At 38.2% G+C, this 27,960-nt stretch overlaps 1 protein-coding gene across 18 annotated transcripts in view; it reads right to left on the bottom strand.

Moving 5' to 3' along the window:
• Positions 1 to 27,960, bottom strand: part of PDLIM5 (PDZ and LIM domain 5) — a 210,719-nt gene that overhangs the window by 135,038 nt on the left and 47,721 nt on the right. For all 18 annotated transcript variants that reach the window (XM_078002012.1, XM_078002013.1, XM_078002018.1 and 15 more), the window contains exon 3: positions 6,783 to 6,934. In XM_078002012.1, coding sequence (XP_077858138.1) covers positions 6,783 to 6,934 — 152 coding nt within the window. The remainder of the gene's footprint in view (positions 1 to 6,782; positions 6,935 to 27,960) is intronic.

The following is a 27,960-nucleotide window of genomic DNA, read 5'->3' as shown; positions in this document are numbered from 1 at the left end:
GTGTCCTTTGTAGGGACATGGATGCAGCTGGAAACCATCATTCTCAGCAAACTATCGAAAGAACAGACAACCAAATACCGCATGTTCTCACTCATAGGTGGCAATTGAACAATGAGATCACTTGGACACAGGAAGGGGATCATCACACACCAGGTCCTACTGTGGGGAGGGGGGAGGGGGGAGGAATAGCATTAGGAAATATACCTAATGTAAATGACGAGTTAATGGGTGCAGCACATCAACATGGCATATGTATACATATGTAACAAACCTGCACGTTGTGCACATGTACCCTAGAACTTAAAGTCTAATAATAATTAAAAAAACCCTTATTCACAGAAACCAGTTCTAATATGGTTAATATTTATTAGACATCAAAGCTTTTGAAAGTAATTTTCTTCTTGTATCAACTGAAATAATTTTTAAAATGATCCACTTTGACTTGGATCAAAATCACAGGCAAAATATATTTGACATTTAAAAATTAGCATTGCTATTTGCCTGACTTCCTGAAGAGTAAAAATAATTTTAAGTAGAATTTTTTATAGTCCAGTTGCAGTACTCCTAGAATTAGTTTCAGGTGCAGAAAACATTATATATTTTCCATTTTTTTTTCAATGATAAAAGACAAAATAAAGTCATTCACACTTCTATATTCATTAGAAACCCAGAGTATACTGAGTCAAGTCTTATTTTTTAGGATATCATAGAAAGAAAATGTGTTTGCTTTATTATATGCCCCCAAATTAAAGTAGACATAAATAACAGTTACAAAACCACCTGACTCAAGCAAGTATCTTTATCTTACTTTTTCTTATCTAAATCCTATTTTAAGATATTGAGGTTGGGTCTAAAAATGAAACCAAATTTTGAATATACACATACATTTTCTTAAAAATTAGTAGATATATAACAATATTCAATGCAAAAAAATTAAAACAAAATTACTGGCAATTTTCTTTTTGAAAATAAAAAATGAGTTTTCTCTCTTATGTTCTCTCCCTGGGAATTCTTAGGTGGAGGAGAGCAGAATTTGGCAGCAGTGGTCCTCATCCAGTGTTTCTATAGTGCTAGCAGGAAACAGCAGCACCACCACTATTGAGTGGGGAGAGACTTGGTCTGTTCCTTCCTCTGGCCTTCCTTTCCGTAACTGTAAGTTATTTATCTCCCAAACCCTAATCTAGATCCCTGGCCAACCAGCTATAACTTCCCAGAGCTTTCTCACAATGTTTTAATAGGCCCAGGAAAAATTAAATTTGATTACAAACAAGGCAATGACCCACAAGGCTCTACAAGTTCTTGCCACTTCTACTCCCTTCCTGCTGCCTCTCTGACCTTACTTCTAACCGGTCTGCCTTCACTCATTCTGTTTGGCTATACCAGCCTCCCTGACAGAGGGCCACCACACTGGCTCTTCCCTCTGCTTGGGATACTCATGCAATTCCCTGGGGAATTGCAGTTTAAAATGGGGTGGTAAGGAAAGCCACAGTGAGGTTATTGGATATCTGGGGCATGAGTACCCCAAGTGAGAAGGTGCTCCCTATGTCCCTCATATGCTTTATTTTTCCCTATAACACTTATCCACACAAGATATATTACATATTCTGTTCACTTGTTTATTATCTGTCTCAGTCCTCTAAAATGTCAGTACTATGAAAGCAGAGATTTTTGTTTGGTTTGTTCACTGCTATGTCCCTAGCATCTACAAGAGTGACTGGCACATAGTAAGAGTTCAGGAAGTATTAGTGAAATAGATAAATGATTCCCAGTTTGGGAAATAATACCAGTGCCTATCAAAAATAGACTACTATACAAGATGCTGTCAAATACAAATAGAGTAAAAAAACATAGTCTTTGCTCTTAAAGAGTCTTCTTGAAGAACCAGGACTAATAATACACGGAGTGATTAGTAAATAACATAGGCAGTGCTAGGTATGACTATTAGCTAATTAAGTTTATTTGTATAAGACTCATGGAATTGCCCTTGTTATTCCTGATTATACCTAGTATATAATTAAACACTGAACTGAATGGCATAAACTATTTCATACAAGTTCAGAAGGGGAAAAAGGAATGAGGTGCAATAGTAGGAACAGACTGTGGGCAGGAGACACTCGATTTGGGTTTAGTGGATGTGAAGGCATGCACTGGCAGTGAACAGGTGGTAGGCATTTCAGATGAAGTGAATTTCATGACACGGCATAAAGGCAAGAGAAGGACAGTGAGAAACCTATCCTAAATGGAAGAGAGGGCATTCAGTGATGAGTGGTGGTGATCTGGAGAGGACAATATGAGGAGGACTCGATTACAAAGAACATGACCTTCTAAGCAGAGGGATTAGTCTCGATAGAATCTCATAGCATGTGCTGTTGTCTATGCCCAGCTTAGATCTCCTGGAACCCTTCTAACAGCTTGTTACACCCATTCCCCAGGTGTTTCTTCCATTGCTGCTAATGGTTCACACCAGTAACTTTCTTTGGAAGCAATATAAGCTACCTCCTAGCCCTCGTCTCTGTTTACTCACACAACATACTTCCAGGACAGCTGACAGCTAATAACTAATAAATACAAGGAAGGGGGTACAAAAGCACAGTTTCGTTGCCACAAGGCAAGACAGACTCACTCTGTGGTGCAATTTTGTTCCCAGGTTTCCTGCTGGATCAAGTGAAGCTGGATATCCCCTGAAATCATACCTTTGCTCATCTCAGTTTCTTCTGCTTCCCAAGCCTGTTTCACTCACTCCCTTACTTAAAGGAATCCCTTACTGTATCACTTGGACAAGAATCCCCATCTCAGACTCTGCTCTAGGAAATTGGACTAAGACAAGTCTGTAAATGACGGTAGTACATATTCATGCAGAAAACTTCAAGTTTTTGAAGGAAAGAGTTCACTGAGAAAGTATTCTTGTAGGTAACTCAGTTTGGAAGAATTCAGAGTAGTCTGATTGGTGAGAAGTGGAATGAAGAAGTGACCAGAGGACAATTAAGAATGCTGTTCAGGCCGGGCGCGGTGGCTCACGCCTGTAATCCCTGCACTTTGGGAGGCCGAGGCGGGCGGATCACGAGGTCAGTAGATCGAGACCATCCTGGCTAACACGGTGAAACCCCGTCTCTACTAAAATACAAAAAATTAGCCGGGCGCGGTGGCGGGCGCCTGTAGTCCCAGCTACTCCGGAGGCTGAGGCAGGAGAATGGCGCGAACCCGGGAGGCGGAGCTTGCAGTGAGCCGAGATGGTGCCACTGCACTCCAGCCTGGGCGACAGAGTGAAGACTCCGCCTCAAAAAAAAAAAAAAAAAAAAGAATGCTGTTCAGGGCTGGGCACGGTGGCTCACACCTATAATCCCAGCACTTTGGGAGGAGAAGGCAGGCAGACAGATCATGAGGTCAAGAGATCAAGACCATCCTGGCCAACATGGTGAAACCCCATCTCTACTAAAAATACAAAAATTAGCTGGGTATGGTGGCACGCGCCTGTAGTCCCAGCTAATTGGGAGGCTGAGGTAGGAGAATTGCTTGAACCTGGGAAGTGGAGGGTGCAGTGAGCTGAGATTGTGCCATTGCACTCCAGCCCAGGTGTCTCAAAAAAAAAAAGAATGCTGTTCAGGCCAGGCGCAGTGGCTCATGCCTGTAATTCCAGCAGTTTGGGAGGCCGAGACAGGCGGATCACTTGAGGTCAGGAGCTCGAGGCCAGCCTGGATAACATGATGAAACCCCATCTCTACTGAAAATACAAAAAAAAATCAGCCAGGCACAGTGACACGCGCCTGTAATCCCAGCTATTCGGGAGGCTGAGGTAGGAGAATCCCTTGAACCCGGGAGGTAGAGGCTGCAGTGAGCTGAGGAGATGGTGCCACTGCACTCCAGCCTGGGCGACAGAGCAAGATTCAGTCTCAAAAAAAAAAAAAAAAAAAAAAAAAAAAAAAAAAAGCTGTTAAAACTCGGAAAACATACTTACTTTGATATAAGAGAGAAAATTTGAGGAGAGAATGGTCCTGGTATAGAGAAGAATCACAGATAACTCTTCAAAGTTGTATTTTTTCCTTAAAAGGCAGAAGTATTTCTTCAGTAGCACTGTCAATATTATACTATGAATTTTGTTAACCACACACACTATCTAAGCAGGCTGACATTACCTAACATAAGAAGTGTTCAAAAACTTGAAGAGAATGTCAATGAATAACAATGACTCTAAAATACTCCCCAACAGTTTGGGTCCTTGAATGTCTATTATTTAGAAATACAAAGATACGATTAAGTAGTATACTCAAATGTTTATAACAAGTCGATTTTGTAAGTTGGTTTGTTAGATTCTGTATAAGCAGCCTAAAAGAATCTTTATTAGAATCAGTAGCAGACTACATAAATTGGAAAGGCATTCAAACAGGACAACATCTGGTTTTTATCTATTCTTATGGGGCCCAAAGTGTTTTCAATAGAAAATAAGATACTGGTTCCTGAGTCATAAAATAAGCAGCACAATGTGGAAACAAGCAGGCTGGTATGAAAGAAATTGTACGCAGCCCATGAAAGAGCTCATAAACTTTCAGTTTTAGAATGTGTAAAACAGCCTGTCATCATCTCTATTTGTTGTGCTTTCTTGGTATCTCAAACAAGTTAAGTTTCTTGACCTCTTGATTTCCCTTCAAAATTCATACTTGGTAAATTAAAAATGACTACTTTCATTTGATTAGGAACAACTTTCATGTTACATGTCTCAATATAGAGAACAGAAGAATACTAATGAAACAAATTTTTTTATAACCAATGACTTTTCTTATTGACTACTTTCCTATGCATTAAAATGTATAGCTAATAGCCTATCAAAATTTAAAATACATATAAACATTGATTCAGCAGTCCCACTGAAAAGAATTTCTCTAAGTTTTTTAAAAAGACCCTAAAGAGGAAACTGGTTAGAAAGTCATGATACCTCAAAATAGATCTGTATGTCCAAGTCAGTCTAAGTTTGTAAAAACAATTTCCTTTTCAGTTTTAATACCAAATTGATATTCACTCAGACAGGTAAATATAATTTACCCTGTAGAAATTCTTTCACTAGCAATCCCTAGGACAGCAGTAGCAAAACACAGAGCACTGCCTAAGTGTTTTTCACAAAACACGACTCCTAGGAGGGGCTCCAAGAAAAAGCTTCCATAGACAAATACTTTGGGAAGGTACCAGGTTTTATTTCCCTCTTTCTTTTCAATTTTACTTTTTTTGGGGGGGAGGGGCGGCGGCGACAGAGTATCGCTCCATTGCCCAGGTTGGAGTACAGCGGCATGATCTCGGCTCACTATAATCTCTGCCTCTAGAGTTCAAGTGATTTTCCTGCCTCAGCCCCCAAGTAGCTGGGATTACAGGCATGTGCCACCACACCCATCTAATTTTTGTATTTATAGTAGAGACTGGGTTTTACCATGTCGGCTAGGCTGGTCTCAAACTCCTGACCTCAGGTGATCCACCCACCTCGGCCTCCCAAAGTCCTGGGATTACAAGTGTGAGCCACAGCGCCCAGCCTATTTCCCTCTTAAAGATTCATAATATACATGATAATTTATGGAAGACTTAGATAATTATATGCAATATAATTATGGAAGAGATTGGGGAGGCAGAAAAAGTGGTGTTTTCCAAATCTGATAGAATTCAGAATACTTTTTGTAATCATCAAAAACAAGATTTGCTTAAAACCCTCCACAACTACCTCGTATATGATCAAACTACCTTCATTATAAAGCTGAAGGTTCACAGCTACCCTTCTATCACTCTCCATTCCCTCTTTCTCCTCCCTTGCCTTCGGCCCAGGATACTACAGTGATCAAACTTTATAAGTCATAATAACCACAGAGAAGTTCAACAAATATAACTCCTGGTCTTTCCTCCCAGAAATTCGGATTCAGTATAGACATCAGTATTTTTAACAAGCACTCCAGGTGATTTTGGTGCAGGTTTCAAATGATGGGATCCTCAAAATACCTGATATATTATAAACAATGTGATGATTAATTATTTTATAATTTGAGGCCAGAGTGACTTTAGAAAGCAGTAAGTTCAAAAAGTCCAGCCTTCAAAGGACTGTATTAAAAATTATTTTTCTACTCAGAAAAAAAGAGAGAAAAAGACAAACTAACGAAAGCGAAATCATATCCTAAAAGAATATCCTTTAATATACTGCTCAGAATTTTACCTAACAGAAAGAACTCTTAGCCTGCACTCCATTGAGAAATTTCAAGAATTCCTGAATTCTCTGAAGCTGTATACACAATTTCTTTTTCTTTCTTTTTTTTTTTTTTGAGACAGGATCTTGTTCTGTCACTCAGGCTGGAGTGCAGTGGCACAATCAGAGCTTCATGCAACCTTGACCTCCGGGCTCAAGCAATCCTCCTGCCTCAGCCTCCTGGGTAGCTGGGACTACAGGCCCATGACACCATGCCTGGCTAATTTTTTTATGTTTTGTAGAGACAAGCACTCATTATATTGGCCCAGCTGGTCTCAAACCCCTTAGCTCAACCAATCCTCCCACCTTGGCCTCCCAAAGTGCCGAGATTACAGGCCCACACAATTTTTCTTAGTATGGAAATACATGCCTTTTGATGGGGAAATAACTCATAGCTTTCAGCAATTCTCATGCTGCTCAATTATCCAATTTAAGGGCCATTATATTTTTTATTTACCTGAAACAATGGCAGCAGAAACTGAGTCTTAGTTAACACCATGAGTCAGACACACAAAAACACATTCCTCAATGTTGGTTTCTCTTTCAGGACAAACAGAAAGCAACTTACCTTTGCAGAGTCATATTCAAAGAGCCTGTACAACCCTTAATCTTATTCTGGGCTTCAAGATGAGTCATTCCTTGTGCACTTATTCCATCAATGCTGAGAACCACATCGCCTATTCTTACATTTGCCTGGGATGCCTTGCCGCCATCTTTTAGCTGTAATAAATACATTTCATTAGGAGTGTCATTCTGAAAAAGAATAATAAATGCTGATAAAAATTATACTTTTGCTTATACCAAAAGCATATTAATACACTAAGTAACACAAAACTATCTTGTTCAACATGTAAAGAATTTTAGCATGTAAAGTTAAAATTCAAATGATTTAAATGTTTATTTTCTTAAATTCTTATTTGTTCTATATAAAAAAAAAACAACGAATTTTCTGAGAAAGATTCCCTGATCATTTCTCCATTTCTTTATTGTGCAACAGTAGTTGTGTGATTTTTATGAATCAGGAAGAGAAGCAGCCAAGGAAACTTCACATTTTAGCAGAATAAAAAGAATGCAATCTGAATGGGGTTTTTATACTCTTTTGGAAATAATTTTTTAAAACTCTTAACAGCTGTATTTTTGTTTGAGCACAAAGACGAATAGAGAGGGAAGATCTGCTAAACAATCCTTCCTGTCGAGTCCAGTTCACATGCAGCGTTTGGGGACTGAATTCTTTCAGATTCCAAGCCCAAATATCTTTTATACTAGGTGTGCTTCCTGCTGTAGGCATTTGCAGAAGGGAAACTCTTTGCATCTGAGACAACTCGACTTTTTTGCGTGTGTCACAGTCCTTAGTCCTTAGTCTTTCTTCTCCTGCTCAATAAAATCGTCTGTGTGTTTACATTATTTAGTTTGATCTTCTCCAAATTTCGTGTGTATATATTTCATTGCCCCAAAAGAAGCACATATATTACGCTGGGATAAGTGACAGTGAACTTTTCATAGATACCTAGAAATATGAAACAAGTACAAATTAAAGAAACCATTCAAATTCAAATGACAACTCAGCATTCAATAAGTACAATAGATCATACTGAATACTGAGTTGCTGGAGGATGGGAGATACTAGGCCTGAAAAAGCAAGTAAATAACCAGTATTCATCTAGTACTTGAAACTAAAATCTTATACAGAGTTTCTGTTTGAGATGATGAAAAAGTTCTAGAAATAGATAAGTCAGAAGGTTGCACAACACCGTGACTGTATTCAGTGAATGCAACTGAATTACACATTTTAAAATGATAAACCACTTTGGGAGGCCAAGGCAGGCAGATCCCTTGAGGTGAGGAGTTTCAGACTAGCCTGGCCAACATGGTGAAACCCCATCTCAACCAAAAATACAAAAATTAGCCAGGCGTGGTGGCGCACACCTGTACTCCCAGCTACTCAGGAGGCTGAGACAGGAGAATAGATTGAACCTGGGAGGCAGAGGTTGCAGTGGGCCAAGATCGCACCACGGCACTCCGGCTTAGGCAACAGAGCAAGACTCCATCCCCCCCAAAAATAAAAAATAAAATAAAATGATAAACATGGTTAACTTCTATGTTATGTATATTTTATCACAGTTTAAAAAAACACCAATGATTTTAGAAAACATTTAAAGAAAACAGTTCTGAAAGCAAGCGAGCTACACACCACTTTCTTTGGGACTTTGGGAAGGTTGTTCCACTTACGCTATCAGGTTATCATAATGATTATACATAGATAATATAGTTGGATAAATGTTAGCTATCACTGTATTATCATTCCCTTGATCTCAGATTACTGATCTGAGAAATGTGGGGCCTGCACCAGACGATCTAAGAGGACTTCTAAGGTCCCCGCCAGTTTTAAAAGTTTATCTGTGAGCTGCTACCTATACAAAGTTACAGGTTTGATCCTACAATAAAAGTGAAATCTGGAAGGCTTCTGTGAGACAAAGGGACATCTATTCCCTACTAAAATCCACAAATGAATTAAAATTTGACATCTTTGTAAAGAGAGAAAGTAAACATAAGTCATCCTAGATTTTATTTTAGCAAAGAAGGACAGGCATTAAACAAAAAATTAACTAGAAATAGAAAGCAGTTAAATTACCTCACCACCCTCACATAAAGTAGCCTTAAAACAGAAACACGGAAATCTATGGGCATTTGTTCTAAATGCGCCCAACAGAAACAACTTAAATACTCCTAGTTCAGTAGTAATATAAAGGTAATGAACAATGTAGAAACAAAATAATGGAATCAAAGACAATGTCATAACCAGATAACTTTTCTTATTCTGCTCCCTTTACATACTAGATCTCTTGAGAGTCTATCATCTCAAGATGTTCAAAACCAATTTCTTAGAATTACCTTCCTTTCTAGGACTGCTTTTATTCTGTCACCCTTATTTTCAAATCATGGAGCACAGGAATCCTATAGCCACATGGATTCTGCCTCTTAAGTACCACATCTAGGAAAATTACTAAATGTAACAATGTAAATGTGATCTGTCCATCCTTCCATTCCTCTCCTATGATAGTCCAAGTCTTGATCATCTTTCACCTTGCTCTTGCGTACTTGCCTTCCACTAGAGTTTTCTACAGACCTTTCCTACCTTCACATCTCCATATTTGTCTCCTTTTCTTCCATTTTAACATTCCCGAATGGTGGCCCCATTACCTCTTGCACTGGAAAGTTCTAATCATATCAACTCCCTATTTATAAAATGAGAGTAGAAAAATTGCAAATGTCTTCTGCTTCCTATAATGTAAAGAAAATACAAGCCAGCTATAATTTGTCACCAATCTGTTTTCAGCTTCAAAACAAGTTCCATAAGGTCAGGGATCATGTTTTATAATTTGTTCTTCTCCGAGAGCCTGGAATATTGTAGGTTTTCTAAAACTTTCACAGCTTCCTTGGTAACTTTGTTAACAAGTATTAGGAAGAACTTAACTGTACTGAATCTTAATTCTTTCTCAACCAATTACCACAAATGGAAACAAAAGTCCATCATGGGCTTAACATATATTTAAAATGCCATACAAACTCCTTTTTGTTTACAGTTTTTCAGCTTGGTAACATGAATCATCTTGAGTTTTCGACACTGATGTCTTTTTGGAATCTCTAACCATCTTCACTATTCTCTACCCAGGCTTCCTACTCATATGATGTAAACTTAAGGGCATGATGAGCTTGAACTAATGCTATATATAGTGGGAAATGCCCAATACACAGAAAAACAAATTTAGGACTTGTAAAAAGGAACACTTAACTAAATACTCCTATGAGCTTCATTTATCTCCAGAACCACTTCCTCAATCTGTTCACTCATTAGAAAGATAAATGTTGCCTTTCTCTTAATTGGGTAGGATGTAGCATTATCAATCTAAGCAGCCAAGGAGAGACTACAAAGTCATTCATTATTTGCACAGCTCTTTTTTGTTTGTTTGTTTCACTGTTTTTCAAGTCTGAATAGCTTGCATTTGTTTAAAGCAGTAGTAACTTTCTGTCATCAGTACATCTTGTACACGGCAGCTGTAAGTGTGTATGTATTTCATAAATGCACAGCGTAGGAAGGAAGCAGTTGTGGGAGGCTCCTGGGTGGAGCTCAGTATAAATCAAACTAATCACAAGCAAATGCTTCCTTTTTGATCTTTAAATGCATTTTTCAGTACTGCTATCCAATTTTCCACAGACTTAATTGCAGCGGTGTGCTTCTTCAAAAACATTACTTTGTGGTCTCACTTTAGTTGCAAGCACACACGGCTGTACATGTTGGAACTGCCTCTGAGTTCCGGTTTGTTCACTGATGCTGAAATGAAGGAAAACCAGAAAACTGTATACTTCTGAAGAGAGTGTTATCTTTACTAAGCCTCCCCATTCACTTCAGTACAAAAGGATCTAATATCAGTTATCTGTACTCAGATTAAAACTCATCCCTAGGAACAGCTGCATTTTAACCCTTTTATCTGTAACCATGGATTACAAGAAGTCTTCTCTTGAAAAGGAAGTCCAGTCTTCAGCAAGCAGATAGGAAAGATTGTGGGAGTTTGGGGGAGAATGTAAAAGAAAATGGAATAAGAGCCTTGAGCTTGCCCATCTTAGTTTACTAGGAAAGACCCAAAGGTAAATTTTTTTCAGTTTAGGAAGGTAGCTCCTCTCACATAGTGTTTTACTGTCCTAAGAAAGAAATGACCCAGAAGAAGTAATCAGTACTATATTTACCAAGCATGAACAGTAAATCGGGGACTTTGGGGATGCTTCATCATTCCTCTCTTTTGTAAGGTAGTTGTAGTCTGTTTTACAGATGGGAAAACAGAGCTTCAATGTGATCAAATAACTTGTCTATGTCCATACAACAATAAGACCACAATACTGAGCACAGGCTTTGAGGTCAGGCAAATAGGAGTTCATCTTCATGCTCTGCCATTTACTAGTTGTGTGACCTGAATTAGTTGACCTCTCTAAGTCCCAGTTTCCGCTCTTTGAAAATGAGGACTAGAATTCCACCTGCCTCACAGAGCCGCTGAGCAGGTTAAATAAAATACCAGGACAGCATGTACCACAAAATGCACTGGAAATGTTCAGTATTATTGTTTATTCTTACATGATGTCACAAATTCACATAGGCGGGAAGCCTACTTCAAGGTAATACAGGGCAGGGAAGACAGCGTTTCAAACTGACTGGTCAGACCTCCTTCTGGCTTTTCACTTCCTTCCTTAAACTTCCTTCTGCTTCTCTAAGCCTAACTTTCCCCTCACTCAGCAACAGAAATGAATATGCCACACATTCAGAGCATAATTCACTGCATCTCCCTTCCCTGCTTACTACTATCCAATTACGAGTTTCCCAAAATCCATTCCTAAAGAATGGTAGCCTCTTGTCACTTCTCAGAAGCATTAGGTGTTGCCACTGTACCAAAAGGCCAAAGGATAAAAATCAATAAAGTAATGTTGGTGAAGAACTCTTGAGCTGGAGGTCAGAGAAGGACAGGAATAAAAGAAAAAAAGAAGAGAGGGAAACAAACGAGAGTATTGGTATAGAAGGTAGAGGAGGGAACCAAGACCATGAGGAAAGAAAGATGTCCCAGGTGTTAGAAAGCAAGATCCAGGCTTTAACTCTAGGTGTGATATATATCCAAGTACATATGCACAAAATAATATTTAAACTGAACAGAACATCAAAATAACAATTAGAGAAGAGAGAAGATTCTATGTTCTGATTTGCATTTAAAATAATATACATGAATATTATTAGTAACTATGATTTCGAGTAAATTTTCTCACCGTAATACTTGTGTGTTAAACATCTCATTAATTTATTGTTGTCAAATAAAATTTATAACTAAAATTACCCAAAATGCTTAGCCACCAAATACAGTGTTCCAGTATTTGTTCCTAATCATTTTAACAATAAGAGAAAAAGTAGTACTGTGTCTCTATAAAATTATACTGAAAATAAAATATTAGTATCTCAAGACAGCAGATCACTTAGACAAGGAACTCAAAAGTGCACTAAATGGAAAACTTATCCACAAACAATATGTTATTTAGGATTTATAAGGAGTTAGATATATCTGCTACACTAACTCTTCCCCTTAGCTATTACCTCTTGAGAGCACTTCCATCACAAACAAACCAATAGAGCTTTCAGTTTTAAAAATTATAATCCATTATGGCAGGTATCATTTTAAATAACTCTAACCATCTAAGATTTCTCTTTAATATGATCATTCAATGTAGCTCCTATATGCCCTAAGCTTTTCCATAAAGAGGCACAATGTTTAACCGTAACAGTGACTCCAGGGTCTTAGAATTCTCTATATATGAAATTTATCCTTCTAAATCGCAGGAAATACTCAAAATGTACACAAAAACCTCTATTTGCTTTTCCTTGGAAATAAGCCAGCAGTTGCCAAATTAAGAAAATAGGCATCAGCAATAGAAATTATTTATAATATAGACAGGTAACACCATTTTAATAGTCAGATATTTACTAAGTAGAACAATTTATGCTGATTCGAAAGAAATTTACTTTGGTGATTATCCTATAATGTACTACAGGCAACAAGTAGGAGACGTGTACCTATACAATGAGCCACTATCAAAGGGCAAGTTTCAATCTTCTGCATATTTTCAACAAATATGGAATGCTTGGAAACACATGACCCTAACACCATGGGTATGGCAGGAATGCCGTCAGACACAGTAAATGTAAAAAAGGAACATATAAACATGAGAGCTACAGAAAGAAACACTAACAGAAATTTCCCATGTCCAAAAACCCTGGGAACCAAACCATGGGAAAATGGAAGCTGTTGTTTTTCTAACAGTGCTGTTACCAAAATTTGAAGAATTATGCTAATAAAATTACATCAATCTGAAAAACAAGACTTTCTTGAGTCAGAAAAAGTACGGAGAAAAGTGTTATTTTTCTTAAGATCTAATTAATAAGCAATCTTGAATTTTGTTTTAAAATGTATTTTCCAGTACCTGCTGTTAAATAAAAAATTTGAATCTGGACATATGAGACTATTATTGACAGTTTCTAGTTATCTCTCTCCCACATATTTCCCAGGATACCATAAACATGACTACATGACGTTTTTTTTACATCACCATCCCCTTGCAAAACACCTACATAAGAATGTGTGGGCATTACACCTATGACAGAGAACTTTCACGTAACTTGCTTTCCTACCAACAATAGGTACTACTCAACCCACTCAATAACACACATAAAGAAAATCCCAGTGAAATTTTTACTAGCAACTGAGGGACTAGCGAAGCGAGCAGAAGTAAAGAAAATGTGTGAAGTGCTGATTTTCACCCCCAATGTATGCATTAAAGCTTTTTTCAAATCCTAATTGGTTTATTACCTTCCTAGTGCTTGTTAATCTACCTTATAATACTACACTTCAGCACTGAACATTGTTCTGTCCTGCACTATTTGTTGTCATATAATGTTGGCACTTTGACCAGTCTACAAATGCTATTCAACTACATTTAAAATGTCAATCTCCGGTTTAGATGTCTAATGTAAACATCCCTCTTAAAATCTAAGGCTGGGGTGGGCACAGTTGTTCATGCCTGTAATACTAGCACTTTGGGAGACTGAGGTGGGAGGATCGCTTGAGCCCAGGAGTTTGAGACCAGCCTGGGCAGCATAGTGAGACCCTATCTCTACAAAAAATTAAAAAATTTAGACGGGCATGGTATGTGCACCTGTAGTCCCAGCTACTCAGGAGGCTGAGGCAGGAGGATGACCTGAGCCCAGGAGATCGAGGCTGCAATGAGCCATGATTGCACTACCATACTCCAGCCTGGGTAACAAACGAGACCTCATATCAATTTTTTAAAAAAGCAGAAAGAGAGAGAGACAGAGAGAGACTGCTTTGGATTTATTACCTTTTTCTGTGAAATAAAATGATATGCCTTTTTGTAGATTAGAATGGTAGGGAAATAAAACAAGCAATCACTGATGTCTTTCTGTGAGCAAATGTGTAATCCTGACTCATATGAGCAGTACTTACTTTAACAGTGGGTCTTCTTTTGGTTATGCCAATTTTACTCAAAAGTTAGAGAATACACCTTATATGGTAGCAATGAGGAGAATACCTCAAAGTATGTGTCATCATTCCTTATAAAACCAAACAGAAGAGGGCAATTATGTCTCTTTCCTTATGTAGTCATGGAGCTATCTAGTTCAAACACAGGGCTTTTGCCAATATGGCACGGTCTGTTCTACTAGTCTCTTTCCTATGATGAGCCCTTATTTAGTAAAACAGCATCTTACTCTACTCTACCAAAGGCCAAACAAATAGAAACACGTCTTCATCAACTGTGATTTACTACTGAGATGCCTCATTAACAATTTTGACTTACAGCTAATCTATATATGTCTAAATCCAAAGTGTTTATGTGTGAATATCCTACTAGAAATGTGAAAGTATGATAGTCTGTAAAAAGAACACATCCATAAACATCTGAAAATCAAATTTGTTAATTACAGAGAAATCAGTGTTTCTATGTAGTCTACTCTGGAATAGTGAGAGAAATGATAGGAAATGTCACAAATAATTATAAAGACTAAAAGCAAATTAGTCAAATCTACTATATCTGGGAATGGATTAACAATGATAATCATACATTTCAACTCTCCCTCAATGATGAGACAAATCTTCTGAAATTGTATGCAAATTCTGTGCAAGCATGCATGTATTTTCCATTGAGTGGGACCACAACTTTCCACAAATTCTCAAAGGCGTCTATAACCAAAAAAATGTTAAGAACTTACGATTTAATGAAATGTGAGAACAGAGTTTCTCTAAGTGTGGTTGGTAACCACCACGCCAGCATACTTCTATGATAGGAGGAAAAATCACAGGCCTTTCAAAACCCATAAGCTAAAGATTTTCGAAACAAAAGCTCAAGAAAATTTCAGAACTTTTAAAACAGAATGCTTCTTCCAAATGGTGCAAAATCATGATTTCACATGTTGAGGTAAGTATAGCTTATAAAAACAGGGATTCGCTTTTTAAAAACCTCTATAATCTTCAAAATGTTAATCATTGACATTTAACAAGGGCCTATTCCAACAAGGCATTACCTTCAATTCTAAGAAAAGATTAAAGAAGAGGCAAAGTTGTTTCTCTCATCTACTGTTTTACACTATTTCACTTTTCAAATGTGTACACAACTCTCCATAATACAATGCTCCTCAAACTAACTGTATCTTATATTTCTATTTAGGTATATTGTACACAGATGTAAACACAAAACACAATAAACATCTGATGAACTATCACACTGCAAATCAAAGTTTGCAGGCTACTATTTAGTCTTTTAAGTTACTTCCTAATTTTTTTGTTCTTATACATAAAGTAATGAATAATATTATACTTCTATTTTGGCATATGTATCTGTTTCTTTAGAAATTCTTTCTTAAAAGGTATGCACATTTAAAAATGAAATCAGAAATTTAAAAGGAGACATTACTACTGATACTGCAGAAATCCAAAGGATCATTAGTGGCTACTATGAGCAACTGTAAGCCAATAAATCGGAAAATCTAGAAGAAGGGACAAATTCCTAGACACATATAACTTACCAAGACTGAACCAGGAAGAAATCCAAAACCTGAACAGACCAATAATAATAAGACCAAAGCCACAACAGAAAGTCTCCCAGTAAAGAGAAGCCTGGGACCCAGTGGCTTCATTGCTGCTGAAGTCTACCAAACATTTGAAGAACTAATACAATCCTACTTAAACTGTTCTGAAAAGTAAAAAAGGAGAGAATATTTTCAAATTCATTATATGAGGCCAGTATTACCCTGATTCCAAAACCAGACAAAGACACATCAAAAAATGAAAACTGCAGGCCAATATCTCTGATGAACATTGATGCAAAAATCCTCAAGAAAATACTAGCAAACTGAGGCTGGGCACATTGGCTCACGCCTGTAATCCCAGAACTTTGGGAGGCTGAGGAGGGCAGATCACGAAGTCAGGAGATTGAGAACATCCTGGCCAACATGGTGAAACCTCGCCTCTACTAAAAACACAAAAAATTAGCCAGGCTTGGTGGCGGGCACCTGTAGTCCCAGCTACTCAGGAGGCTAAGGCAGGAGAATGGCGTGGACCCGGGAGGTGGAGCTTGCAGTGAGCCGAGATCATGCCACTGCACTCTAGCCTTGGTGACCGGGCGAGACTCCGTCTCAAAAAAAAAAAAAGAAAAAGAAAAAGAAAATACTAGCACACTGAATTCAACAATACATTAGAAATATCATTCATCCTGACGAAGTGGGATTTATCCCTGGGATGCAAGGATGGTTAAACATATGGAAATTAATCAGTGTGATGCATCATATCAACAAGATGAAGGACAAAAACCATATGATCATTTCAATTGATGCTGAAAAAGCATTTGATAAAATTCAACATTCCTTCAAGATATAAACCCTCAAAAAACTGGGAATAGAAAGAACATACCACAATATAATAAAAGCCATATATGACAGATCCACAGCTAGTATCATATTGAATGGGGAAAAACTGAAAATTTTTCCTCTAAAATCTGGAACATAACAAGAATGGCCATTTTCATCACTCTTACTCAACACAGTACTGGAAGTCCTAGCTAAAACAATGAAACAAACAAAAAAGATATAAAGTATATCCAAATTGGAGTGGAAGAAGTCAAATTATCCTTATTTGCAGATGATATGATCTTATATTTGGAAAAACCTGTAGAACCCACACACACACACAAAAAGCATTTAGAACTAATAAACAAATTCAGTAAAGTTGCAGGATAAAAAATCAACATACAAAAATCAGTAGCATTTCTATATGCCAAAAATGAACAATCCAAAAAAGTAATCCCATTTACAATAGCCACAAATTAAATTAAGTACCTCAGAATTAACTTATCCAAAGAAGATCTCTACAATGAAAACTATAAAATGCTGATGAAAGAAAAGGAAGAGGACAGGAACAAATGGAAAGATAGTCCATGTTCATGGATTGAAAGAATCAATACTGTTAAAATGTCCATATTACCCAAAGCAATCTATAAATTCAATAGAATCTCTATCAAAATACCAATGACATTCTTCACAGAAACAGAAAAAGCAATCCTAAAATTTATATGAAACCATAAAAGATCCATAATAGCTAAAGTTATCCTTAGCACAAAGAACAAAACTGGAGGAATCACATTATCTTATTTCAAATTACACTACAGCGTTATAGTAACCAAAACAGCATGGTACTGATAAAAAACAGAAATAAAAACCAATAGAATACAGAACCCAGAAGAAAATCCACACACCTGCAAGAAACTCATTTTCAACAGAATTGCCAACACCATACACTGGGGAAAAGACAGTCTCTTTAATAAATGGTGCCGAGAAAACTGAATATCCACATGCAGAAGAATGAAACTAGACCTCTATCTCTTATCATATACAAAAATCAAACCAAAATGGATTAAAGACTTAACTCTAACACCTCAAACTATGAAACTACTACAAGAAAACACTGGAGAAACTCTCCAGAACATTGGTCTGGGCAAAAATTTCTTCAGCAATACCCTACTAGCATAGGCAATGGACAAATGGGACGCATCAACTTTAAAAGTTTCTACACAACAAAGGAAACCATCAACAAAGTGAAGAGACAAAACACAGAACAGGAGAAAAAAATTGCAATCTACCCTTCTGACAAACAACTCTGTATGGAAAAAAAAATCTAAAAATCCAATTAAAAAACTGGCAAAAGATTTGAATAGACATTTCTCAAATGGCAAACAAGCATATGAAAAGGTGCTCAACACTGATCATCAGAGAAAGGCAAATCAAAACTATGAGATATCATCTCATCCCAGTTAAAATGGCTTTTATCCAAAATACAGGCAATAACAAACGCTTCAAAATACAAGAAAAGGGAACCCTTGTACACTGTTGGTGGGAATGTAAATTAGTACAACACTATGGAGAACAGTTCAAAGGCTCCTCAAAATTACAAATAGAGCTACTGGCCAGGCACAGTGGGTCACGCCTGTAATCCCAGAACTTTGGGAGGCCAAGGCAGGTGGATCATGAGGTCAGGAGATTGAGACCATCTGGGCCAACATGGTGAAACCCCATCTCTACTAAAATTACAAAAATTAGCCGGGTGTGGTGGGGCATGCCTGTAGTCCCAGCTACTCAGGAGGCTGAGACAGGAGAATCGCTTGAACCTGGGAGGTGGAGGCTGCAGTGAGCTGAGATCGCACCACTGCACTTCAGCCTGGGTGACACAGCAAGACTCCATCTTAAAAAAAAAAAAAAAAAAATAGAGCCACTATATGATCCAGCAATCCCACTGCTGGGTATATACTTAAAAGAAAGGAAATCAGTATATTGAAGAGATATCTACTCTTTCATGTTTGTTGCAGCAGTATTCACAACAGCCAAGATTTGGAGGCAACCTAAGTGTCCATCAACAGGTGAATGGACAAAGAAAATGTGATACATACACATTTTGGAGTACTATTCAGCCATAAAAAGGAATGAGATCCTGTCATTTGCAACCACATGAATGGAAGTAGAGATCATTATGTTAAGTTTTAAAAAACCAGGCACAGAAAGCTAAACACATTTTCACTTACCTGTGGAATAAAAAAGCCAAAATAATTGAATTCATTGACAGAGAGAGTAGAAGGATGGTTACCAGCAGCTGGGAAAGGTAGTAGAGGAGTGAGAGAGTGAGTGTGTGTGTGTGTGTGTGTGTGTGTGTGTGTGTGTGTGTGTGTGTGTTGGGGGGGATGGTTGATGGGTAAACAGTTTAAATGAATGTATGAGACAACTTCATAGTACAACAGGGTAGCTATAGTTAATAATTGTACATTTTAAAATAAGAGTGTTCCTGGATTGTTTGTAACACAAAGGGTAAATGCTTCAGGAGATGGAGACCCGATTCTCCATGATATGAATATTATACATTTCATGCCTGTACGAAAACATCTCAGGTACTTGATAAATATATACACCTACTATGTACCCACAAAAATTAAAAAATAAAAAAATAAAAAGGTATGCACACTAAAATTTCTGTTCTATGATACTAGGTGGCTAGCCAGAATATTTGTGGCCATTTATAGTTTCACAAACTATGTATGCAAGTGCCTGACAGTCCATGCCCTTGCAACCCTTAGTATTATAAAGGAAACCTAAGGGCAATTCTAGCACTATTACCACTAACAAACCTAGTGACTTTGGGCAAGCCATTTATATCTGTGGCCTCATTCTGCTTAGCTGTACAAGATGGTTAGATCAAATGTTTCTAGCGTCCTTTTCAATTCTAAGAGGTGATAAATATTTACATAGACTTTACAATTTTTCATTAGTCTAAACAGTTATTAACACTAACTCATTTTTCATATGGGCAATAAATTTGTACTCTTCTCCAGTTGCTACAGATATATTATTTTTATTTCCTTATTTTATTTTATTTGCACCACCACGCCCAGTTAATTTTTGTATTTTTTTAGTAGAGATGGGGTTTCACCATGTTGGTCAGGCTGGTCTCGAACTCCTGACCTCAAGTGAGCCACCTCCCTCAGTCTCCCAAAGTGCTAGGATTACAGGTGTGAGCCACCGCGGCCGGCCTATTTCCCTATTTTATTTTAAAATATTAAAATAACTGAGAGAATTCTTGAGATTAGCATTAAATGGTTAAAATCAGTTCTAGGTCTAACATGAAAAAGACAAGATCATTGCAAAACTGATTAAAACAGCAACAAAATTAGGACTATCAGATGAACAATAATCAAATTTGAACATACAGAAGTAAAACTGAAAACTACTAAAAGGTCTAGGTTTTGGTATAATAATCTAATACACAGGAAGGAAAAAAAAAGGGCATGGTAAACTACGTTTCAGACAGACATCACTAAGAATGCAGATTGGGGAACCATTCCAAACACATGAAGACAGACAAAAAAAAAATCTAGGATGTCATCAAAGAATTTATTTGGAAAAAAAAAAAAAAAACCATGGTGTGCAAATACTTACACAGATCTTACAAATAATTTCCTCTTGTCTTTTCCAGCAAACATGGGTATTTCTCAAAAACGTAAAACCACATCACCAGTAGAAACCCAAAAACTGGAGTGGAAAATTCCAGATAAAACCAGGAGTGGAAATAATCTAGCTTTCCTACTTTTTCAGACCTTATTTTTTCTTTAGAAAGAATTCATCTAAAGGGCAAGAATCTTCTTTCCACTGGTAGCAGTTGAGCCCTCTTACATGTAATACTGAACTACACATTTATTCATTTACTATATATTTACTGAGTGATTACATAAGTACCAGATGCTGATGACTATAAGAATGATCTATTAGACTAGTGGGGTGTGATGGTTAATACTGGGTGTCAACTTCATTGGACTGAAGGATACAGAGTATTCAAAGTATTGATCCTAGGTGTATCTGTGAGGGTGTTGCCAAAGGAGATTAACATTTGAGTCAGTGGTACAGTAAAGGCAGACTCACGCTTCATCTGGCTGGGCACCATCTAATCAGCTGCCAGCACAGCTAGAAAAACGTGAAAAGGAGAGACTGGCCTAGCCTTCCAGCCTACATCTTTCTCCCATGCTGGATGCTTCCTGCGCTCAAACATCAGACTCCAAGTTCTTCATTTTTGGGACTCGGACTGGCTCTCCTTGCTCCTCAGCTTGTAGACAGCCTATTGTGGGATCTTGTGATCGTGTGAGTTAATACTTAATACACTCGCCTTTATATATATGTGTGTATATATATATTTATATTTATATTTATATTCCATTAGTTCTGTCCCTCTAGAGAACCTAATACATGGAGAAATAAAATATTCATTCATTCTATCATTCAACAAATACTTGCTAAGTATCTACTATGTGCTAGGCTGTTCTAGGCATGGCGTCATACAGCAATGAACAAAATGAGGTCCTTGCATTCATGGAACCTAAATTCAGTAGGGGGAAAGAGAAAATCAACAAATAAACATAAATATGTAATAAAATGTCTGGAAGTAAAAGATGTACTACAGAAGAAAAATAGAGCAGAGAAAGGGTACTGAAAATGCCAAGAAATGCTATTTTAAGTTTGGGTAGTCAGGGAAGACTTCTGGCAGGGGTGACATTTGAACAGAGACCAGAGACCAAAACAAAGTAAAGGAGAGTGCAACGCAGATATCCAGAAAGAAGGCATTCCAGGCAGAGGGACAAGCAAAGAGAAAAGATAACCTGGGCCATTATGATATAATGATGAAATGTATACAAGCTATCAACACAAAGACTGGAACAACTAATATACTTTGGAGGCATGAAGACGGTTTCTCAAGAGATGATGACAACTGCTTTGAGTAATAAAATATGGGTTGGAATTTGAAGAAACAAAAAAGGAAAGAAGTATGTACTATAAGCAAAAACAAAAACCATGTGAAAGACATGTCAATATGAAAACACTACCATTTCCAGGGAATGGCAGGCAATTAAAGCTGTCTACAGCATAGGGAGAAAGTAACAAGAAAACTGAAAGTCAAGGATAGCAAGGCTGCCAAAAGTCATATTAGGTTGGTGCAAAAGTAACCAGTTTTTGCCAATTAAAGTAATGATAAAGAGCACAGTATAGGACGATAAATAACTTCTGAACAATCTAAGTTTATAATCTGCTTCCACATCAACTAGTGTGATTTTATTCTTTACAACAGATTGTATATATTATGTGCTATTACTCCTGGATGCCAGGTTGTTTCCAAGAAATCCGTGCTTGCCAACTTCTGGTTCCTCCTATCAGTGCATTTTCTACTAAGTGTGTTCTAGCCCTTAGAGAAGATGAGGAAGTCTTCAGCCCATTCCAGCCCCAGGACGTATGGCATCAGACTCCTTTATATAGCTGTAGCCTTTCAAAACCAAGGTTCATCATCACTTGACCCAAGGAGCCAAGTTTCTCACCTCCAAGGAAGCCTTTTCCTTCCAGCTCTTTGTTTAGCTTAGAACTTCCACCAATACCACTTATAAGTTTCCTGTACCTTTTTTTGCAATCCTAAGTTTATTTATTTTTTGCCCAATAAGCCAGCCTACACAATTGGCTTTTATCAAGACAGCACCAAATGTTAGTAGATCACTTCTAGCTCTCTGGTCTCTTGCCACAAAGCATTGATTTAACTCTAGCTGTTTTACTTCCCCTACAGAAACCAAATGCACAATCACAAACAGCAGCTAGAAATGGAAAGGAAATGTTCTTATGTCAGTGCCCCTTTTTTTAATTTTTCTTTTTTAAAACGAAGAGTAAAATAAATTGAAGCAATACTGAAGATTCTTGTTCTACTGAAGTGGTGGACCATGTGTTCCTGTGCTCTGGGTAATGCTAGGCTTGGCAGAGGGCAGGGTGCTGACAGCAGTTAGGGAAAATCTATTAAGCAATGTCACTGTTTCCAGTTGAGCAAAGTTCATACCAAGGAGGGAGTGATGGAGCAGAGGAGCAAGATTTTGGTTTGCCTGGCAGAGTATTTCTCCAGCACACTGTCTGCTGATTCATCCTCTCCCACTCATTACGTTAGTGCTTTGATGAATCAAATCACCTCTGCCCTTCAAAGTAACAGCCCAGAAGCACTCAAATGTAACGATAAGGCTAAAGCCATTTCTGTTAGAATGGCTACCAGAAGTTGCAGGTAAATCTAGAATCCATATAGGGCTTTCCTTGTGTATACCAAAAATGATCAGTACTACCAACTATTGATAATTATTGAACACTGAGACCAATATTTTACTGTAATCTTAAAAGTCTGAATTAGATTAGTTTGCCATGAGGTTCCATTCTTTCAGCAAATGGTTATAATGACTGCATTATATATACGAGCATATTACCTGTTTGATCTCACAGGTTCACAGCTGGAGAGCAATTTGCCTCAAGGTGAATCATACCTTGAGTCTCACCCATACCCGATTTAGATATTTAAATGAGACTGCATTTCAGATTTTTGAGTTGATGCTGGAACAAGTTAAGACTTTTGGGGCTACCAGGATGAAATGAATGTATTTTGCATGTGACAAGGACATGAATTTTGGGAGACGAGGGTGTGTTAGTCAGGGTTCTCCAGAGGGACAGGAAAAAAAAAAAAATATATATATATATACACACACACACACACACACATATGTGTGTGTGAAAGGGAGTTTACTGGGGAGAACTGGCTCACATGACCACAAGATGAAGTCCCACGATAGGCCATCTGAAAGCTGGGGAAGAAAGAGGCCAGTAGTGGCTCAGTCAGAGTTCAAAAGCCTCAAAAGCAGAGAAGCCTACAGAGCAGCCTTCAGTCTGTGGCCAAAAGCCCAAGAGCCCCAGCAAACCACTGGTGTTAAGTCCAAGAGTCCAAAGGTCCAAGAACCTGAAGTCTGAGGTCCAAGGGCAGGAGGAACAGAAGGAAGCATCCAGCATGGGAGAAAGATGAAAGCCAGAAGCCTCAGCAAGACAGGTAATCCCGTCTTCTTCTGCCTGCTTTGTTCTAGTGGTGCTGGCAGCCTACTGGATGGTGCCCACCTACAATGAGGGTGGATCTTCCTCTTCCAGTCCACTGATTCAAATGTCAGTCTCCTCTGGCCAACACCCTCACAAACATATGCAGAAACAATGCTTTACCAGCTATCTAGGCATCCTTCAATCCTATCAAGTTGACACCTAATATTAACTATCACACAGGGACAGAATGCTATGTTCTGAATGTTTATTCCCCCCAAAATTCATAATTCAAACTTAATCTTAAATTTGGTATTTAGACATGGGACCTTTAGGAGGTGATCAGGTCATGAGGGCTCCATCCCCATGAATAAAATTAGTAATTTTTATAAAAGAGGCCTGAGGAAGCTTGTTAGCCTCTTTGCCCTTCCTCCATGTGAGGCACAGCTAACAGGTACCATCTTGAAGCAAAGTGAGCCCTCATGAGACACTGAATCTGCTGGCAAATTGATCTTGGAGTTCCCAGTGTCCAGAACTGTGAGCCATAAAATAATGTCATGTATAAATTACCCAGTCTAAGGTATTTTGTCAATCATTTAGCTGAGACATCAAGAATACTATCTGCAATTCAGTACCAGAGGAGCAATCACCATCAAAACACAGAAAGATCCATAAATTATATCATACTAGGAATTACTTTAAATATGATGGTGTTGAAAAGACTGAAATACTGTGTTTTACAGAGCAGTACTTCCCACATTTGGCTGATCAAAATTTGTGATACTATGTTTGGTCCACTTTCCTAGCTTACAGCTCCTAAAATCCTTGAAATCCCTTAATGATAAGTGTCTTTTGTATGCTAATGAGATGATAGTGGCTAGGGGCCCCAGGTAGCTTCAGGATGGGGGCTGGTCACCAGAAAGACCAAGGTATGATGAGACGATTGGGACTTTCAGCCCCACCTCCAACCTCCAGGAAGGGAAGGGGACTGAAGTTTGAGTTGATCACCAATGGCCAATGATCTAAGCAATCATAACTACATAATGAAGCCTCCTTAAAAACCCACAAGGACTAGATTTGGAGATCTTTTGGACAGCTGAACACATGGAGGTACCTGGAGGGTGGCTCCCAGAAAGGGCATAGAAGAGCTGTTCCCCTTTTCATGTGCCTTGCCCCGTGCATCTCTCCCATCTGGCTGTTCGTCTGTACTGTTTTGTAATATCTTTTACAATAAACCGGTAAATGTAAACAAAGTGTTGCCCTGAGTTTTGTAAGCATCTCTAGAAAATTAATCGAACCCAAGGAAGGAGTCGTGGGATCCACCAGTTGATAGCCAGTTGATCAGAAATATAGGTGACTTCCAGTCATGCATGATGGCTCATGCCTGTCTGTAATCCCAGCACTTTGGGAAGCTGACGTGGGCAGATCACTTGAGGCTAGGAGTTCGAGATCAACCTGGCCAATAGGACAAAACCCTATTTCTACTAAAAATTCAAAAATTAGCTGGGCATGGTGGTGGCGCACAACTGTAATCCCAGCTACTTGGGTGGTTGAGGCACGAGAATCGCCTGAACCCAGGAGGTAGGGGTTGCAGTGAGCTGAGATCACGCCACTGCACTCCAGCCTGGGTGACGGAGCAAGATTGTTTCCAAAAGGAAAAAATAGAAGTGACTTAAGACTGGCATCTGAAATGTGGAGCAGTCTTGTGGAACTGAACCCTCAATATGTAAGATCTAAAGCTATCCCCAGGTAGGCAGTGTCAGAATTGAATTGCAGCACACCCAGCTGGTGTCCACTGGAGAAATGACTGCTTGGTGTGTGGGGAAATATCCCACACATCTAGTGTCAGAAGTGTTGTGCTGAATGGTGTGAAAATAGGAAAAACATTTTGCTTTTGTCCCCACCACCCCACTGCCCATCTCTTTAAAATCTCTCAGGGCACTGTTATAAAATGGATATGCAAACTCATTGCAAGAATCCTGGTTTAGAAAGTCTCAGTGAGGATCCAGGAATCTAATAATCCTCTAGGTAAGAACAATGGTCCATGAGTGCAAGTTCCAGAAAGGAAGATGTCAATACTCAGCACAGTTCAGAGTGTGGAAACATTCAGAACATTCCAAAAATAAAATGTCTTCACTGTAAAGTAATGAGATTACTGGGTATGTCTAAACACAAGGCAGACAACCACAAGCCCTGAGTACTGAATAGGAGACATATGAATCTGAAAATGAGAAACAGATTACGTACTTAACAAGTTACTGGTGCACAAATGACCAGACACAAGAGCACCATTACACAATTTCAACTATGTATGGTAGTCTTACTCCATGAAAACAGTATAACGGGCCGGGCGCAGTGGCTCACGCCTGTAATCCCAGCACTTTGGGAGGTTGAGACAGGCAGATCACGAGGTCAAGAGATGGAGACCATTCTGGCCAACAAGGCGAAACCCCATCCCTACTAAAAATACAAAAATTAGCCGGGCATGGTGGTGCACACCTGTAATTCCAGCTACTCGGAAGGCTGAGGCAGGAGAACTGCTTGAACCCGGGAGGCGGAGGTTGCAGTGAGCCTGCACGCCAGCCTGATGACAGAGTGACACTCTGTCTCAAAAAAAACAACAACAAAAGTCGTACAACCGTGAAGTTCTGATTCTCATTACACATCATAGTGATTTCAATCAGATCACAAACATTTTTTTGCTTTTTGGTGAAAAATGCTATAAAATGAAATGTGAGCTTCAATCTAGTTAATAGGAGCCTGGATTTATATTATTAAAATGAATAATAAACTTATTTTCAAAAGAAAATACTAAAATACTTTTCTATTAGACTGTGATAACACTAGTAAATGAAAGAAATAATAAAATTTCAGTATATAAATACAATTCTCATAAATGTGCTACTTCTTTAATGCAAGGTATTTTGAGAAGTGACATGTATATCTCAATTAGTCTAGGAGTCAACCAGTCTAGTTCCTCAGAAAGTCCAAGTGTTAGCTAGGTAGAAAGAATTTCAAAAAGAAGATACATATGTGTGAAGGTCCTGAATTGTGAATATGTCATTATGACAGGAAAATTTTTGTAAATGAAATATATGAAAACACAAAAGCATCTCTATTAAATATATTTATTTTTCATTTTCAGCCATGGGTGAAAGACTTCTGCAATCACTCCTGGGGAAGTATATGTAAATTTAGCCACTGAATTTGAATGAGGAATAAATGTTACACCTGTGTCCCTCAGCAGGTACAATCCAAAGGAGCCTGCTTTTCCTCATTTGGATTACTGGTTGAATATCTAGGTTTAGCTAAGGAGTGGGAAAATAACTCTTTTGGTTCTTCAGAAAGGATTTTCCAACAACAAATGTAACAGTGTAGCTTTTCCTCTCAGGACACAGAACAAGTTAAAACTTCCCTTACAAACAGGTATCCTGAGTTCCTTCTCTCAGCATCCAAAGCTTTCTCAGCTTTGGATGAGAAAGGATGCTGTCCAGCACGTAGCTACCCATTTGATCTCGTAGTTTTAAAGAGAAAAATGTTGGTAGCTCACAGTGGCCCAAAATCTTCTAAGATTTGAACTACAGGATGGCCCATTAGATAGATATACATTCTAATAGGCAATATATTGTTCACACACAGTCAACACAAAACATTTCAGTTTTTTAAATGAAGCTGTTTCACTCTGTCTATATAAATCTTTTTGATGATATGCACATAAGACAAACCAAACTACAAACAGGCTTTAAGATAGAATATTTCATGTAGATGTTTTTTCCCTTTCTCTCTGCAATAGCAATGTCAAGGAAGCCTCAAAAAGATATCTTAAAAGATGAGCATAATCAATTTACTTTTCGGAAATGAATTTTGTATTATAAAATCAATAATTATATCATGTTTTATATAGTTCAGTGAGTATAAGTCCTTCCTCTACTTTTTACCTCTATTAGGATACTTATATTAGGTGTCTGAATTATTATTTTCACCTCTTTAAATAAAAAGTAGTCATTATTATTAGGATGAAAAACCAATTAATTATCTTCTCAACTTTAAAATACTAAGCAGAGGGCCGGGCGCGGTGGCTCAAGCCTGTAATCCCAGCACTTTGGGAGGCCGAGACAGGCGGATCACAAGGTCAGGAGATCGAGACCATCCTGGCTAACACGGTGAAACCCCGTGTCTACTAAAAATAATACAAAAAACTAGCCGGGCGAGGTGGCGGCGCCTGTAGTCCCAGCTA

This window comes from Macaca mulatta, chromosome 5 (assembly GCF_049350105.2).
Source record: "Macaca mulatta isolate MMU2019108-1 chromosome 5, T2T-MMU8v2.0, whole genome shotgun sequence".
In the NCBI taxonomy this organism is placed as follows: Eukaryota; Metazoa; Chordata; class Mammalia; order Primates; family Cercopithecidae; genus Macaca; species Macaca mulatta.
The sequence above is the reverse complement of the archived record's forward strand: the minus strand, read 5'-3'. Positions and strand labels throughout refer to the sequence as shown.